Below are 13,499 nucleotides of genomic sequence, written 5' to 3'. Positions count from 1 at the left end.
TTACTTTTTGGGTCATGACAGAATTTGTCCATGATCATGCTCTTAACTTATAGTTAAGCATTATGGCACTTTGCTAGGCCCATCTTGATGCCAGGGTAGCATATAGCTCACTGCTTGCCCTGGGTGGGTCCATCCAGTCCCTCATTGGGACCCTGTTTTTGGGAGTGCTAGGAAGGGCAGCTGAGGTTTTATGTCAAGAGAACAGAAGCCAAGGAGGTAAATATCATTGAGAGTCATTAACTCCCAAGTTACGAAAGCATAGCATCAACTGTCTTCTTGTGTCTATACAAAAAGGACATTGCTCTGAATTAACTATGCAAAGGACTTAAGGAAAAGAGAAAAACAATATTTACAAGTGAATAGAGCACAAAGAAAGAAGTTACAAATAAACACAGAGGAATGGGAGCACTGTGGTGGGAGTAACCCAATAAACCTAGGCTTCCTGTAGCAAGGCGAAAAGGACAAACCCATGTTATCCTACACTAATACACCACTCATATTTCCAAATATACACACGCCCCTTTTTAATGTTTAAATGCCAAAAATGTACAAAATATGATGCCGAGACTGATCTTCTCATTCCTAGAAATCTTCATCTCACAACTTAACTGCTGAGAGAAGTTATTTATTTTTAAAACTTTTCTCTTTTTGCGGGGGTGGGGGTGGAGGAAGCCACACCGGCAGTGCTCAGGGCTTATTCCTGCCTCTGCACTCAGGGATCACTCCTGGAGAGCTTCGGGGACCGTATAGGGGGAAGGGCTTGAACCCGGGACTGCTATGTGCAAGGCAAACACCCTACCCGCTGTACTATGGCTCTGGCGCTGAGAGAAGTCACTTACTTCTAAGCTAATCATGTTGAGTTAACGCTGTAGCACTGCAGCACTGTTGTCCCGTGGTTCATCGATGTTTGCTCGAGCAGGCGCCAGTAACGTCTCCATTGTGAGACTTGTTGTTACTGTTTTTGGAATATGGATACACCACAGGTAGCTTGCCAGGTTCTGCCATGCGGGCGGGATACTCTCGATTGCTTGCCGGGCTCTCCGAGAGGGACGGAGGAATCAAGTTAATGCTATCTAACTATAAACCGAGAAAGGTACAGAAAGAAGTCAGTGGCCGTGCCAATTGTCAACCAAAGACCGATCCCACAGGCTTTCTTTTTCAGCTCTTTTTCTTCTGTTCTGTTCTGGACTGCACCTGAGCGTGGTGGTGCTGGGGGAGCCAGCGGCATGAGGGAGCAAACCCAGGGCCCCAGCGTGCCCCTGAGGCCTGACAGCCGCTGCCCTGCTCCTTGCTTCCTTCTTGCTTATCGAACACAACAGAGCCGGCAACTTCGTGACAGGTTACACGACCATGCTGTCCCACAACCCGGCGACACTGCCCAACAACGAGTTTTGAATTGTTCGTTTGGGTTCCTCATGAAGTACCAGTTTGACCGGAGGAAACTCAGCTGACTGCAGCGCTGACTCAGAATGTTCCCCGGTTCCTGATGGGTGAGGCCAGCTCGAGCGTGCCCACTGTGGGCTCCCGGGACGCTCAGCACCCAAGAACCTCCAACGTTCTGCATCTGAAGGGCTCTGTGTGGCTCGCCCTGGTCTCAGCCCTGAGTTTCACTTGAACAAAAAAAATTACATTCATCAATTGTCCTTACCCAACTGTTATCTATCGGCTATTCTGAGCACTTAGACCTCAGAGCCAGAAATAGAAGAAATTAATCTGCAGGATATTTTATTGGTTAATTGTTCAAGGGGACAGAGAGAGCATTTCCCTGGTTCATGGATTAGTCACTTTCTGTATGAGCTGCTTGCTCTTGCATCTGCACACAATATGCAAACTGGTATAAAACTCTCTTAGATAAATAGCTATATGTCACTAAGATTTTTTCCCTTTTCACACTTTTTAAAATATATATTTTATTGAATCATCATGTGGAAAGAAGTTGCAAAGCTCTCAGGCTTAAGTCTCAGTTATACAATGATCGAACACCCATCCCTTCACCAGTGCACATATTCCACGACCAAGAACCCCAGTACACCTCCTCTCCCATCCCCCCCGCCTGTATAGGTGATAATTTTTACTTTACTTTCTCTTTACTTTGATTTTTACATTTAATATTTCCACAAAAAACTCACTACTATTGTTTGGAGTTTCCCCCTCAAAATCAGACCTGCTGAAAAGGAAGCATTTGATAATTTGTTTTCCATTGTTGAGAATGAAGAGACATGAGGTTGTGGCTGCGCGGTTTTGGATTTCTGTATTTCAGCATTTTAGTAACTAAGTCCATGCCTTCCCCTGGAAAGAAAAAGCCGAGAGAGAAAGACCTTTCCCTTCCTGGGCAGGCATGGGGCCGTGGCTTAGTTCACAGTCTAGAGACATTTCTGCAAGAAGCTGCCGGTACCAAAAGTAGTTTCGCTGGCCTCCGGGATCACGGTCACCCAGCAACGGAGAGGTCGCACATGTGCGGCCACTCGGGTCACATCTTGGCGGAGAGTGGCACCAGTACCGCCCCTGTCCCGAGATCTCCTGAGCATTCCACTGCTGCAAGCTCCTACCTCTCTTTAGTGGTCCTTATAAGATGGCAGTCGCCGCGTCCCCCTCCCCCCAAAAGAAAAAGCCGAGAGAGAAAAACCTTTCCCCTCCTGGGGCGGCATGGGGCCCTTTTCACACATTTTTTACCTTGTATGAAAAGGGGGAGAAGCTCCCCTTCTTAGGTGCTTGGTATTAATAAAAGTCACAATGTTGGGTTATTAAACTACAAACAGCAAAATGAAGATATTATTAAATATTTAAAAATTAACAGAAAACAATTTTATTTATTTTGGCTTTTTGGGTCACACCTGGCGAGTTACTCCTGGCTCTGCACTCAGGAATGACTCCTAGTGGCGCTTGGGGGACCATATGAGATACTGGGGATCGAACCTGGGTCAGTCATGTGAAAGGCAAACGCCCTACCCGTTGTACTATTGCTCCAGTCGCAACTGACAATTAATTAGATATGTATCCAGGTGAATTTCACATACTGCAGCAGTTGGTAGACAACTTACGCAAGTAGCTTCTTATTGCTAATAACTTTCATGTTTAAATAATATAATTTTTCCTAGAACTACTTAATTATCAATCCACTAATTAACACTATGCATTTTCATTTGGAACATGAATGATGTACTTATTCAGATATTACATATCAGATATACAAACTTGTTTGTATACTTTTCAGAATCTAGAATAACGACCACTCTTCTGAAAAATACTTAATGCCGTTTTACCAAAAAAAAAAAAAGTAGCTGATGGATTTAATGACATATTAGGTCCTATCTCTTAGAGATTCAATTTTTAAGAACATCTTTGAAAATGCGCATACTGAATAAATCAGGCTCCTGCAGTTTAAAAGTAATTGTTAGGAGACAGAGCTGATGCACTAAAGAAATTATCAGAGTGCTGGAGAGTTCAACAGACTCACGCTTTGTATTTGGGAGGCCTGGGCTCGACTTCCAGAGCCGCACAGTCGCCTGAACCCCACCGGGCAACCCAATAGTAAAGCACGCGGACGTCTAATGGCATGAACGTGGCGATAGGAGCTAACGAGAACCAGCAATCAAGGAGCAGGAAGCAACGTGAAAATGAATCCATAAAGTATATACTTCTCATGTGCTGCACAGGCAGGACTAGATCATAGCTGAGGTGCAAATGTCCAGTCACTAATAATCATGAACGACTGGGATCTAATCATATTTTCTTTTCAGGGGGATGTTCCCAAGTGGTGCTCGGGGGCTCTGTGCGAGTAACCATTGGTTCAACGCAAGGGCCTGAGGACGAGGCGGAGACCGGCAGAAGACCCCCCCCAAAAGGTTCGAGGGGGCCTGCAGGAGAGCAGCTGGCCGCTCCAGGCACGCACCCACGCTGTCTTTCCAGGGCCAGCAGCCGGTAATCTTCACGCAACAGGAAGCTCACGGGGGTTAAAAAAAAAAAAAACAAAAAAATAAAAACAGAAGAAAATTTTAAAACTACCTCACGGTGATTTAGAAGTTGCTCTAAGTCTAATGACATCTGGTTCTTCATTTGGAGTAAAGCTGACTTTTCTTTATTTAAATTGCTAGAAAACAAACAAACAGAAAACAGCTAGTTAGAAAAAGGCACGCATACTGGTACTTACTTAACTAAAAGCAAAGGGAGAAAAAAAGACAAGATGATTGGAATGAAAGAGAAGTTTATTGTCCATAATATCAGAACGGTGACTCTATTTAAACAATGGCTTATTTGGTAAGAGTTCTTTCCCTCCCTCTCTTTTCTCTGTTTCCTCCCTGCCTTTCTATCTTTCTTGATTTTTGGGTCATACTCGGGGGTACTCAGGGACTACCCCTGGCTCTGTGCTGGGGAAATCCATGTGGTGCCGGGGGTCGAACCTGGGGCTTCCCAGAGCACAGACTCAGTTATCTGAGCGCTCTCTCTGATTCCACAATATGCCTTAAACAACATTAAACAACAAACAAATAAACAAACAAAACCAAAAAAATCCCTCACACACATACCCAAAAACAGTATAAAGTCACCAACTTAAAATCTACTAGGTAAAAATGATTTAAGAAAAAAAAAAATCAAGGGACAGTAGTAGGTGCTCTGGAAGAACTGGCAGTTTGAAGGATCTGGAAGAAAAAGGCCCGATTCTCCTCCTTCCCAGTACCCGAGGGCACCAGGGAGCTCTCACCACCCTCTGACCCCCTAGAAGTCTGGGCAACGATCCTGACTGCCATTCCCAACTGTTCCACTGACTCTGCCTTCTTCAGAGCCCCCATGCAGACCACCCCACTCAGCCTCAGAGCCTGCACATCTGGAAAACGGGAAAATAATATTCAGGCATGTCAAAGGGACACGGGAATTATGTAATGAATGATTATATTAAACATCGAACACATGAAACTCTATAAATACTCGACAGTGTTACTAATTTAGATGAAAAACAGGCATCGGAGGAAAACAGTAATTAAATGCCAATAAAGGTAACAGTGAACAAGCACTCAGCAGAAAAACAAACAGAGCTCTGGAGTTAGGCGACAGAGATTCTGGTGAGCCACGCATTTGAAGGGACCAAATGATAAAAAGTCAGAGTCCCTTCCCCGTCCCTTAAAGCAAGACCAAAAATGGGGCTGGAGAGAGAGGAACAGCGAGTAGGGCACTTGTTTGCCTGTGGCCGACCCAGGTTCAATCCCCGGCATCCTACAAGGTCTCCTGAGCACAGCCAGGAGTGATTCCCCAGTACAGAGCCAAGAGTAAGCCCTGAGCGTCACTGGGTGTGGCTCCAAACCAAACCAAAAGAAGCATGGCTCAAACACAGAAGTTTATGTAATTCTAGAATTCTAATCTATCTTTCGTTAAAATCACTTCAAGAAAAATATTTTTCAAAACCAACAGAGCTAGTAAAAAGGTTTAAAACTTGGGGCCGGAGCGATAGCACAGCGGGTAGGGCGTTTGCCTTGCATGTGGCAGACCCGGGTTCGATCCCTGGCATTCCATATGGTCCCCCAAGCACTGCCAAGAGCAATTCCTGAGTGCAAAGCCAGGAGTAATGCCTGAGCATCGCTGGGTGGGACCCAAAAAGAAACAAATAAACAAACAAACAAACAAAAAACCAAAACTTGTCAAGGAGCAGGTAAGTAGGAATGTTTAGAACACACACACACACACACATACACACACACACACAAAATGCATACATTCACACCCAATTACACACTCTCAAATACTAACAGGGCAAGCCAACAAAATGTAGTGTAACTGAAACGGAATGGGGATGCAAATAAAGGGAATTACCTAAACAAATTCCTAGAAACACTTTCCAGTTGGCTGCCTGCATAGAGTGAATACCCAATATTAAAAAAAAAAAAAAGCGTGTGACATCGAGTCAGAGGTGGGTGTGGGCCAGGGAGAGAGCTCAGTGGCCGGGGTCTAGAGAAGCAAGCATGGGGGGGCGGGGGGGGGGGCGGATTGCAACTCCTGTGCCACTTGGTCACCTGAGCAACACTGAACGTAGCCCTGAGAGCCTGGAGCCCGCGCCTCATCCTCAGAGTTTGAACTTCCTGGCTGAGTTGGTCAAGGCTTGTTGGGAGAGGCCTGTGGGCTACCTGAGCACTGCTTGGGAGGTCAACAAAGAGGAACTGGACGAGCTGTTCTATAAGGCGACTCGGCGCTATCTGTAAGACCGTGCTTTATCACAAGCAGCAGAAATCCCACTGACTCTACGTGGCTACGTGTTTTCTAAGTCTTGGCCTTCGCTAAAAATACGTGCTTCAGTGCCAAGGGATGACATGCACAGCCTCACAAACGCCAGGACTGTGAACTCTCGCTTGCCAGGACTATGTCCTATCGCTTGAATCGTGTTGCTGGCCCTTTAGACAACTAGAAGGGATACCACTTCCCACGCGTGGGCCTCCACTACAAAATGATCATTATTCTTGATTCTCTTTTAAGGATGCGTGCAATTACTCAAGGAAGGGTAGCCTCCAAAGGACGTATCCCATAATGGGGGAAATGTCCCTTTAAAAACACGAGGCTCGTAAAGCAAGTACAAAACAAATCTTATAAGCACAGCCATCGTAAATGGTATATTACCTCCATAATTGTTTAATTTGTTGTTAATTATTACTCAGAAATCCCTGTTTATGGCGCATTTCACCTGAGCTTTTGAAAGCAGGTCCCTGACAAAGCGCCCTAACTTCCTGGATCACAAGGCCTGAGCTCTGCTCACGGAGGAGGGAAATAATGAAGTCTCTCCCCTGTTCACTGCCTGTGAAGAATACACGCATACACACGATTCTCTTTGGCAGCTTCTTTCAGCAGCCGAGAACGATCAGCCAAACTACAGAAAAGTACTATTGCATTCCGATACTGTGCAATAATTTTATGAAACAGCTTTAAAAGACTCAGAGACTTGGTATAATTTTTCTATTATGCTTGTTTGAGCCTCCCCTGGCTTAGTGGTGGGGCGGTTGGTTTCTCCTGGCTGTGCTGGGGATTGAACCCAGTTTTGGAGCAGATTTTGCTATAATTTGCATAGTTATTTTTCCCAGGGGCTGTCTGGACCACACCTGGTGGTGTTCAGGGCTTACTCCCGGCTCGTGCCCTGGGATCACGCCTGATGATGCTTGAAGAAGAACCATCTGCAGTGCCAACCCCTGTGTGATATTTCTGGCTCCTAAATGGCATAGTTTTTTTTAAAGACTGATGTTCTTTTTACTAAGGGAGTGTTAATTTTTGTCAAGTGCAAGACAATTTGAGAAGCATGTGCACATTTCTGAGACGGGGGCATGGGGGTGGGGGCACACCTGGCAGTGCTCAGGTGTAACTCAGTCTCTGTGCTCAGGGGCGCTTTCCCTGGTGGTGGCCGGAAGACTTACATAGCGCCGACCAGGGAACCAGGGTTGCCGCATGTGGGGCAGGCACCTTGCTCTTTCTACGCCCTTTCCAGCAGAAGTATACTCACTGAGGATAATTTTCAGCATAAAATGTTAAAAAGAAGACAAGGAGAGGATGGAACAGTTCAAACACACTTTATATGTGGTGTCCAGGTTTTGGCATTTAATGGTCCCCTCAAGACTAAGCAGAGAAACCCCTGAGCACCAGGCCAGGAACAGCTCCTGTGCATCATGGATGTGGTCCGTATACATGACCCGCATGCAAACACACAGACACACAGACACACACAGACACACACAGACACACACACACACATACATGTTAATAGTAAAAACTCAGAGAACATTTATTTATTGATCTATTTATTGCTTTTTTTGGGTCACACCTGGCACTGCTCAGGGGTTACTTACTCCTGGCTCTGCCTGCATTCAGGAATCACTCCTGGCAGTGTTCAGGGGACCATATGGGATGCCAGGGATCGAACCTGGGTCAGCTTATTATTTCTTTTTTTTTGACTTTTTGGATCACACCCGGCGATGCACAGGGGTTAGGCCTGGCTCTGCACTCAGGAATTAGCCCTGGTGGTGCTCAGGGGACCATATGGGATGCTGGGAATCGAACCCGGGTCGGCCGTGTGCAAGGCAAATGCCCTACCCACTGTGCTACTGCTCCAGCCCCATGGGTCAGCAGATTTTAAGGCAAACACCTTAACCCCTGTACGATGGCTCCAACCCCCGAGAGAACAATCCTATTATTCAGGCACAGCGGTATATGAGTAACACAAAGATTACAGGATTTTTCTTCAGTTAGTCGGAGGGATTACCACTTTCATCTCCCAGATCAGAAGACTGCTGCTGTCGCATCCGATACCTTCAGCTAGCACAGGTGGCGACTGAAACAGACGCTCATTTACTTTCAATTAAGTTAGTTCCTCACTAACAGGAGCCAGATTCCAAATTCCTAACAGCCACATCTGGCTGGGGGTGACCACGCTGCTTTCACAGATAGAGCATGTTCTCATCAGTACAGAAACTTTCATGGAATAACAAAGGTCTAGAGTTTGACTGACTTGGGCTGATTCCAAGCTAAATACAAAATTAAAGCACAAAACTAGATACTGAAACAAACAAACAAACAAAATTAGATTTGAACCCAAACAACCTATTCAGTAGCCTTTTTTTTTTTTCCTTTCGGGTCGCACCCAGCGATGCTCAGGGGTTACTCCTGGCTCATGCACTCAGGAATTACTTCTGGCAGTGCTCGGGGGACCATATGGGATGCTGGCAATCGAACCCAGGTTGGCCGCATGTAAGGCAAACGTCCTACCCGTTGTGCTATTGCTCCAGCCCCTCAAGGGCTTTTTAATATTAATTTTATGATTTATTATAGATTAGGTAGAAGAAGAGAAAAGGAACACTCCCCTATGTACATCACTTAGCTCTAATAATGAGTCACTGGGGCCTTATTGTGGGGATTTTTGAGCCACGCCTTGTGGTGATCAGGGGCTATTCTTGGTTCTGTGTTCGGGAGTGACTCTTGACAGTGCTCAGGAGACTGTACTGGTGCTGTGGATTCAAACTGGTCTGTGTGATACAAGAAAAATGCCTTAATCCCCCTCTACTGCCTCTCCAGACCCTAAAGCTCCACTTTTTTTTTTTGGGGGGGGGGGCTTTTCGGCCACACCTGGCGATGCACAGGGGTTATTCCTGGTTCTGCACTCAGGAATTACTCCTGGCGGTGCTCAGGGGAGCATATGGGATGCTGGGAATTGAACCCAGGTCGTCCTTGTGCAAGGCAAATGCCCTACCCGCTGTGCTATCACTCCAGCCCCATCAAAACTCCACTTTTAATGACTTGTTTGTTAGTTTTTAAACTTCTCTTATATTCATTGTCACATTAAACTGAATATAGTTCTGTTATATTCTCTGTCACTGTCATCCCCGTTGCTCATTAATCTGCTCGAGTGGGCACCAGTAACATCTCCATTATAAGACTTGTTATTGTTTTTGGCGTATTGAATATGCCATGGATAGCTTGCCAGGCTCTGCCGTGCCAGTGAGATACTCTCGGTAGCTTGCCTACTTAGTTATATTAATTAAAAAAAAAAATCCCTTAATCAGAATAGAACATAGGGAGGCAGTATAACATAATGGTTAAGAATACAAAATTAGCAAATAGTTCTAAATCCAAATTTTGGCCTTAGCATAAAGCTGTCTTTTTTTGGCACTATGATGCTTAATTACTCTAGGGTTGAATTTATTCACCATTATAATTCTCTCCTGTAGGTATTATTTCCCCCCTGTACTAATATACAGTTTCAGTTATCATAATACCCCATAAAATAAATATTCAAATCAGTTTGTTTGAAGATGATTTTGAGTCCCTTTTTCCTAAAAGATTTTTACATTTTCTTCCTTCTCTTCATGCTTATAAAAGTTTTTCAATGGTAAATTTAACAATTTTAATTTCCATCTACTTCTATGCCTCCGGTTTTATGAATTAATAATTTAAGAACTTTTTATCATTTGAAAATCATATAACTAGGTCACTAACCAAGTCACCCATGAAATAAAACCTTTTAACTCAAGCCTAGTAGTGTTCTGATATTGCAATTTAAAGGACTAAAATGATAAGATAAACAAGTAGGTGAAAAAACTGGAAAGATTATTAAATGGGGCAAATCTTTGGCCTCAGGTGCTGTGCGAGAAAGCACGTTCAACCTAAAGAGGCGAAAGGAATTCCATGCATTTACATTGAGGTGATTTATGGGTTATTTCACGTAAATGGTTGGGGGAAGGAAAAAAAATCTTAAAATTCTTTGGCAAAGTCAACAAGAATCTAAGTCAGTGTGCACATTTTATTTGTTTAGAAAGCCATTGTGGGGGCTGAGCAGGTAACTCAGAGCGCTGGGGGGAATACATTGGCTGCAACGGGTTCAGGTTTGATCTCTGGCATCGCATGCTCCTTTGAGCGCTGCCTGGAACTGCACCTGAGCACTGATCTAGGAGCAGATCTGAGTCCCGGCAGCCCTACCTCGCCAGCAATAGCACTTGTTCATACACATATGTGTAGCCTTGTTGAGTTCATGCTGAGACTCTTGACCATGAGGTGGGATGTGGACACTCAAAGCCACGAGGCTTCGTTCTCCTAGGAGAAATTTAGTCCTGCTACACTCAAGACAGTCTTATTATATAAAATTTGTCTTTAGAATTCCTCTGCATCCATACTCTGCTTACAACGTGTCATTCCAATGAAAGGTGTGCAGACGGTGTACCTGACATCCTTCTCAAGCTGGGTGATGTTCTCCTTCAGCGAATCAATCTTTGAGTCTCTCTGACGCACGGACTCGATGAGGTAGCGGTAGGGCTGCTGGGCTTGGTTCAACAGAGAATTGGCCTGGTCGAGCTAAAAAACAAGAGCGATTTCATTACAACCCCCCGATTTGCCAGAAATTACAATAAGGCGAAATGCTCTGGTAAAGATACAGGACAGGACTTTCCATTCCATGAATCTCTGAAAAGGTTTTCCTGAATTAATTTACATGCTGAAAAATGAAAATGTGCTGGGCGAGAGCACAAAGGGCTAGTGACAGTGCTCTGTGCTGGAGAGGTCTGGGTTCCACCCTGGACCGGCACAGTACCCCCCCCAGCTCTGCAAGGAGAGATCCCAAGCCACTCACTGTGGGCAGCCTCTGAGCACTGCCCTGTGTGTCCCCCCCACCCGATCCATCAATATAGGGGCCCACTGGAGAAATGTGGGGAGCACGGGACGTCTACAGATTGTCTTACGACCGAAGCAAATAGTGATTCTTTACAGCGCCGATGATGATGCATAACGATAATATTAATAATGAGGAATATATGCATATATATTATATATGCATATATATTATATACACCAAAGACAAATAAGGCTAGGGAAAACGGGCCAGGAGGTCTGGTCAGTGGTTGGAAGCTTGTCAACAACTTGGCAAGCGTGTGGGGGACAGGGGGTAGTTAGACCAGCATGACATGACAATAATAGAAATGATCATTTTGGATAGGTACTGAGGCTTGAGAGCAGGTAAATAAAATTTCAGTATCTGTATTGCACCTCATAAGACCCAAAAGGGGGGGAGGGAGAGAGAGGGAGAAGGAGGAGGGAAAAGAGAGGGAGAGGGAGAAGGGGAGAGAGGAAGAGAGGGAGATGGGGAGAGAGAGAAAGATGGAGGAGAGAGAGAAGAGAGAGAGATGGAGGGAGAGAAAGAGAGAGAAGAGAGAGATGGAGGGAGAGAGAGAAGAGAGAGAGAAGAGAGATGGAGGGAGAGAGAAGAGAGAGATGGAGGGAGAGACAGAGAGACAGAGACAGAGAGAGAGAGAGGGAGGGAGGCGGGAGGGAGGGAGGGAAGAGGCTACCATAGTGGCAGGCTGTGGTGGGGATGGGAGGGAAACTGGGGACAATGGCGGTGGGAAGTGTACACTGGTGAAGGTATAGGGGTTGGACAATTATGACTGAAACCCAATCATGAACAACTCTGCAACTGTGTATCTCACTGTGATTCAATTAAAAACTTAATATATATATATATATATATATATATATATATAGCTATCATTTTGGGGGATGGGCTACACCCCCCAGTTTAGTTTCTTTATGTTATTAATTTATGTTATTTTATTTTTTAATTAAATCACCATGAGATACAGTTACAAAGCTGGCCATGACTGGGTTTCAGTCATACAATCTTCCAACACCCGTCCCTTCACCAGTGTCCATATCTCACCACCGATGTCCCCGGGTTCCCTCCTTCTGGCCCCTACCCCCCAGCCTGCCCGCCGGCCCCCTTCCTGTTGGTCATCAGGGTGTGCAGTACAGGGACTGTGAGGTTGTCGCGGATGCCCCTTTGCCTACTTTCAGCACTCAATTCCTGTCCAGAGCAATCCTTTCCAACCGTCACTGTCACAGAGGTCCCTTCTCTGTCCTACTGCCCTCTCCCCCTCCCCCCACTTGTGACAAGCTTCCAAATGTGGGCCAGCCCTCCTGGCCCTCACTTCTATTGTCCATGGGTGACAGTCTCCTACTGGGGCCTACATACATTTTAAACCAAGTGCTGATGTGAGAAAATGTGACATAAAATGTGTTTCTTTTGGGCTGGAGAGGCCAGATGGCTGGTCCGGCGCCTGGCTGGCATGCAGTTCAGGTTCTACCCTGGCACCACATTGCCAGGGATGACCCCCCTCCTCCCTGGAATGCAGGAGCAAGCCCAGAGCAACACTGGGTGTGGCCCCCAAACCCAAGAAAACAAAGTCATTGCTATTCATGAACTGAAAACGAAACTCTTTAGTTTGAGCTTAATTTCTACTCAGAGTAATATAATCACATCCTAATTCAGTATGTTTTTCATGGCTTTACATGTTCTATGTTTGAAATTGATATTTACATATCTACGTCACTGTGTATAATGAACTAAAAAAGAATAGGTTAAAATAAAAAATAAAATATTTATTATTTGAATCACTTTGAAGAATGCCATCCAGAGATATTGAGTACATTCACCTTCTGTACAGTTGTTACTACTCGTTTGTAAAAGTTACTACTACTATTTTCAGAACATTTCAGTCCCACAGTGCCATAGAAACTGTACAAAGTTGGCAAAGCACTGTGCTTTGCTCTCTCCCCCGCCCCCCCCCCACCCCCTTCCGTCTCTTGCTGGCATCAGTATTCTACTTAAGGAATTTGCTTCCTGTAGCTCTTGCAAATAGGTACAATCATATTATTGGTCATTTTGGGTTTATTTGTTTCGTTTAACATGATGATTTCAAGGTTCATCCAAGTTATGCTCTATATTATATCTCCCTCCCTTTTAAAAAATTTTATCTAATTTTTATAAAGTTGCTCACAATAATCCATTACATTTAATATTCAAACACCAATCCCACCACCATTGCACCTTCCCCCCCACTACGATATTTTAGAAGTTTCCACAGCAAATCCCAAATCATGACCCCCCCCCCCACAAAGCAGAACCGAAACAATTGATTTTATATTGCTTATTATGAATAATCCACTAAAAAAATGGACCAATAAAGTTTCTTTAGAGGAAAGTGTCTGAA

At 44.9% G+C, this 13,499-nt stretch overlaps 1 protein-coding gene across 1 annotated transcript in view; it reads right to left on the bottom strand.

Annotated features, from left to right (window-relative positions):
- PIBF1 (progesterone immunomodulatory binding factor 1) overlaps positions 1-13,499 on the bottom strand; it is a 187,499-nt gene that overhangs the window by 39,020 nt on the left and 134,980 nt on the right. Inside the window, exons 15-16 of the mRNA XM_004604006.2 lie at positions 10,682-10,812; positions 4,006-4,090 (exon numbers count right to left, since the gene is read on the bottom strand). Of these exons, the coding sequence (XP_004604063.1) occupies positions 4,006-4,090; positions 10,682-10,812 (216 nt within the window). The remainder of the gene's footprint in view (positions 1-4,005; positions 4,091-10,681; positions 10,813-13,499) is intronic.

Source organism: Sorex araneus, chromosome 1, assembly GCF_027595985.1.
Source record: "Sorex araneus isolate mSorAra2 chromosome 1, mSorAra2.pri, whole genome shotgun sequence".
NCBI lineage: Eukaryota > Metazoa > Chordata > Mammalia > Eulipotyphla > Soricidae > Sorex > Sorex araneus.
This window is presented reverse-complemented; position numbering and strand designations above follow the sequence as displayed.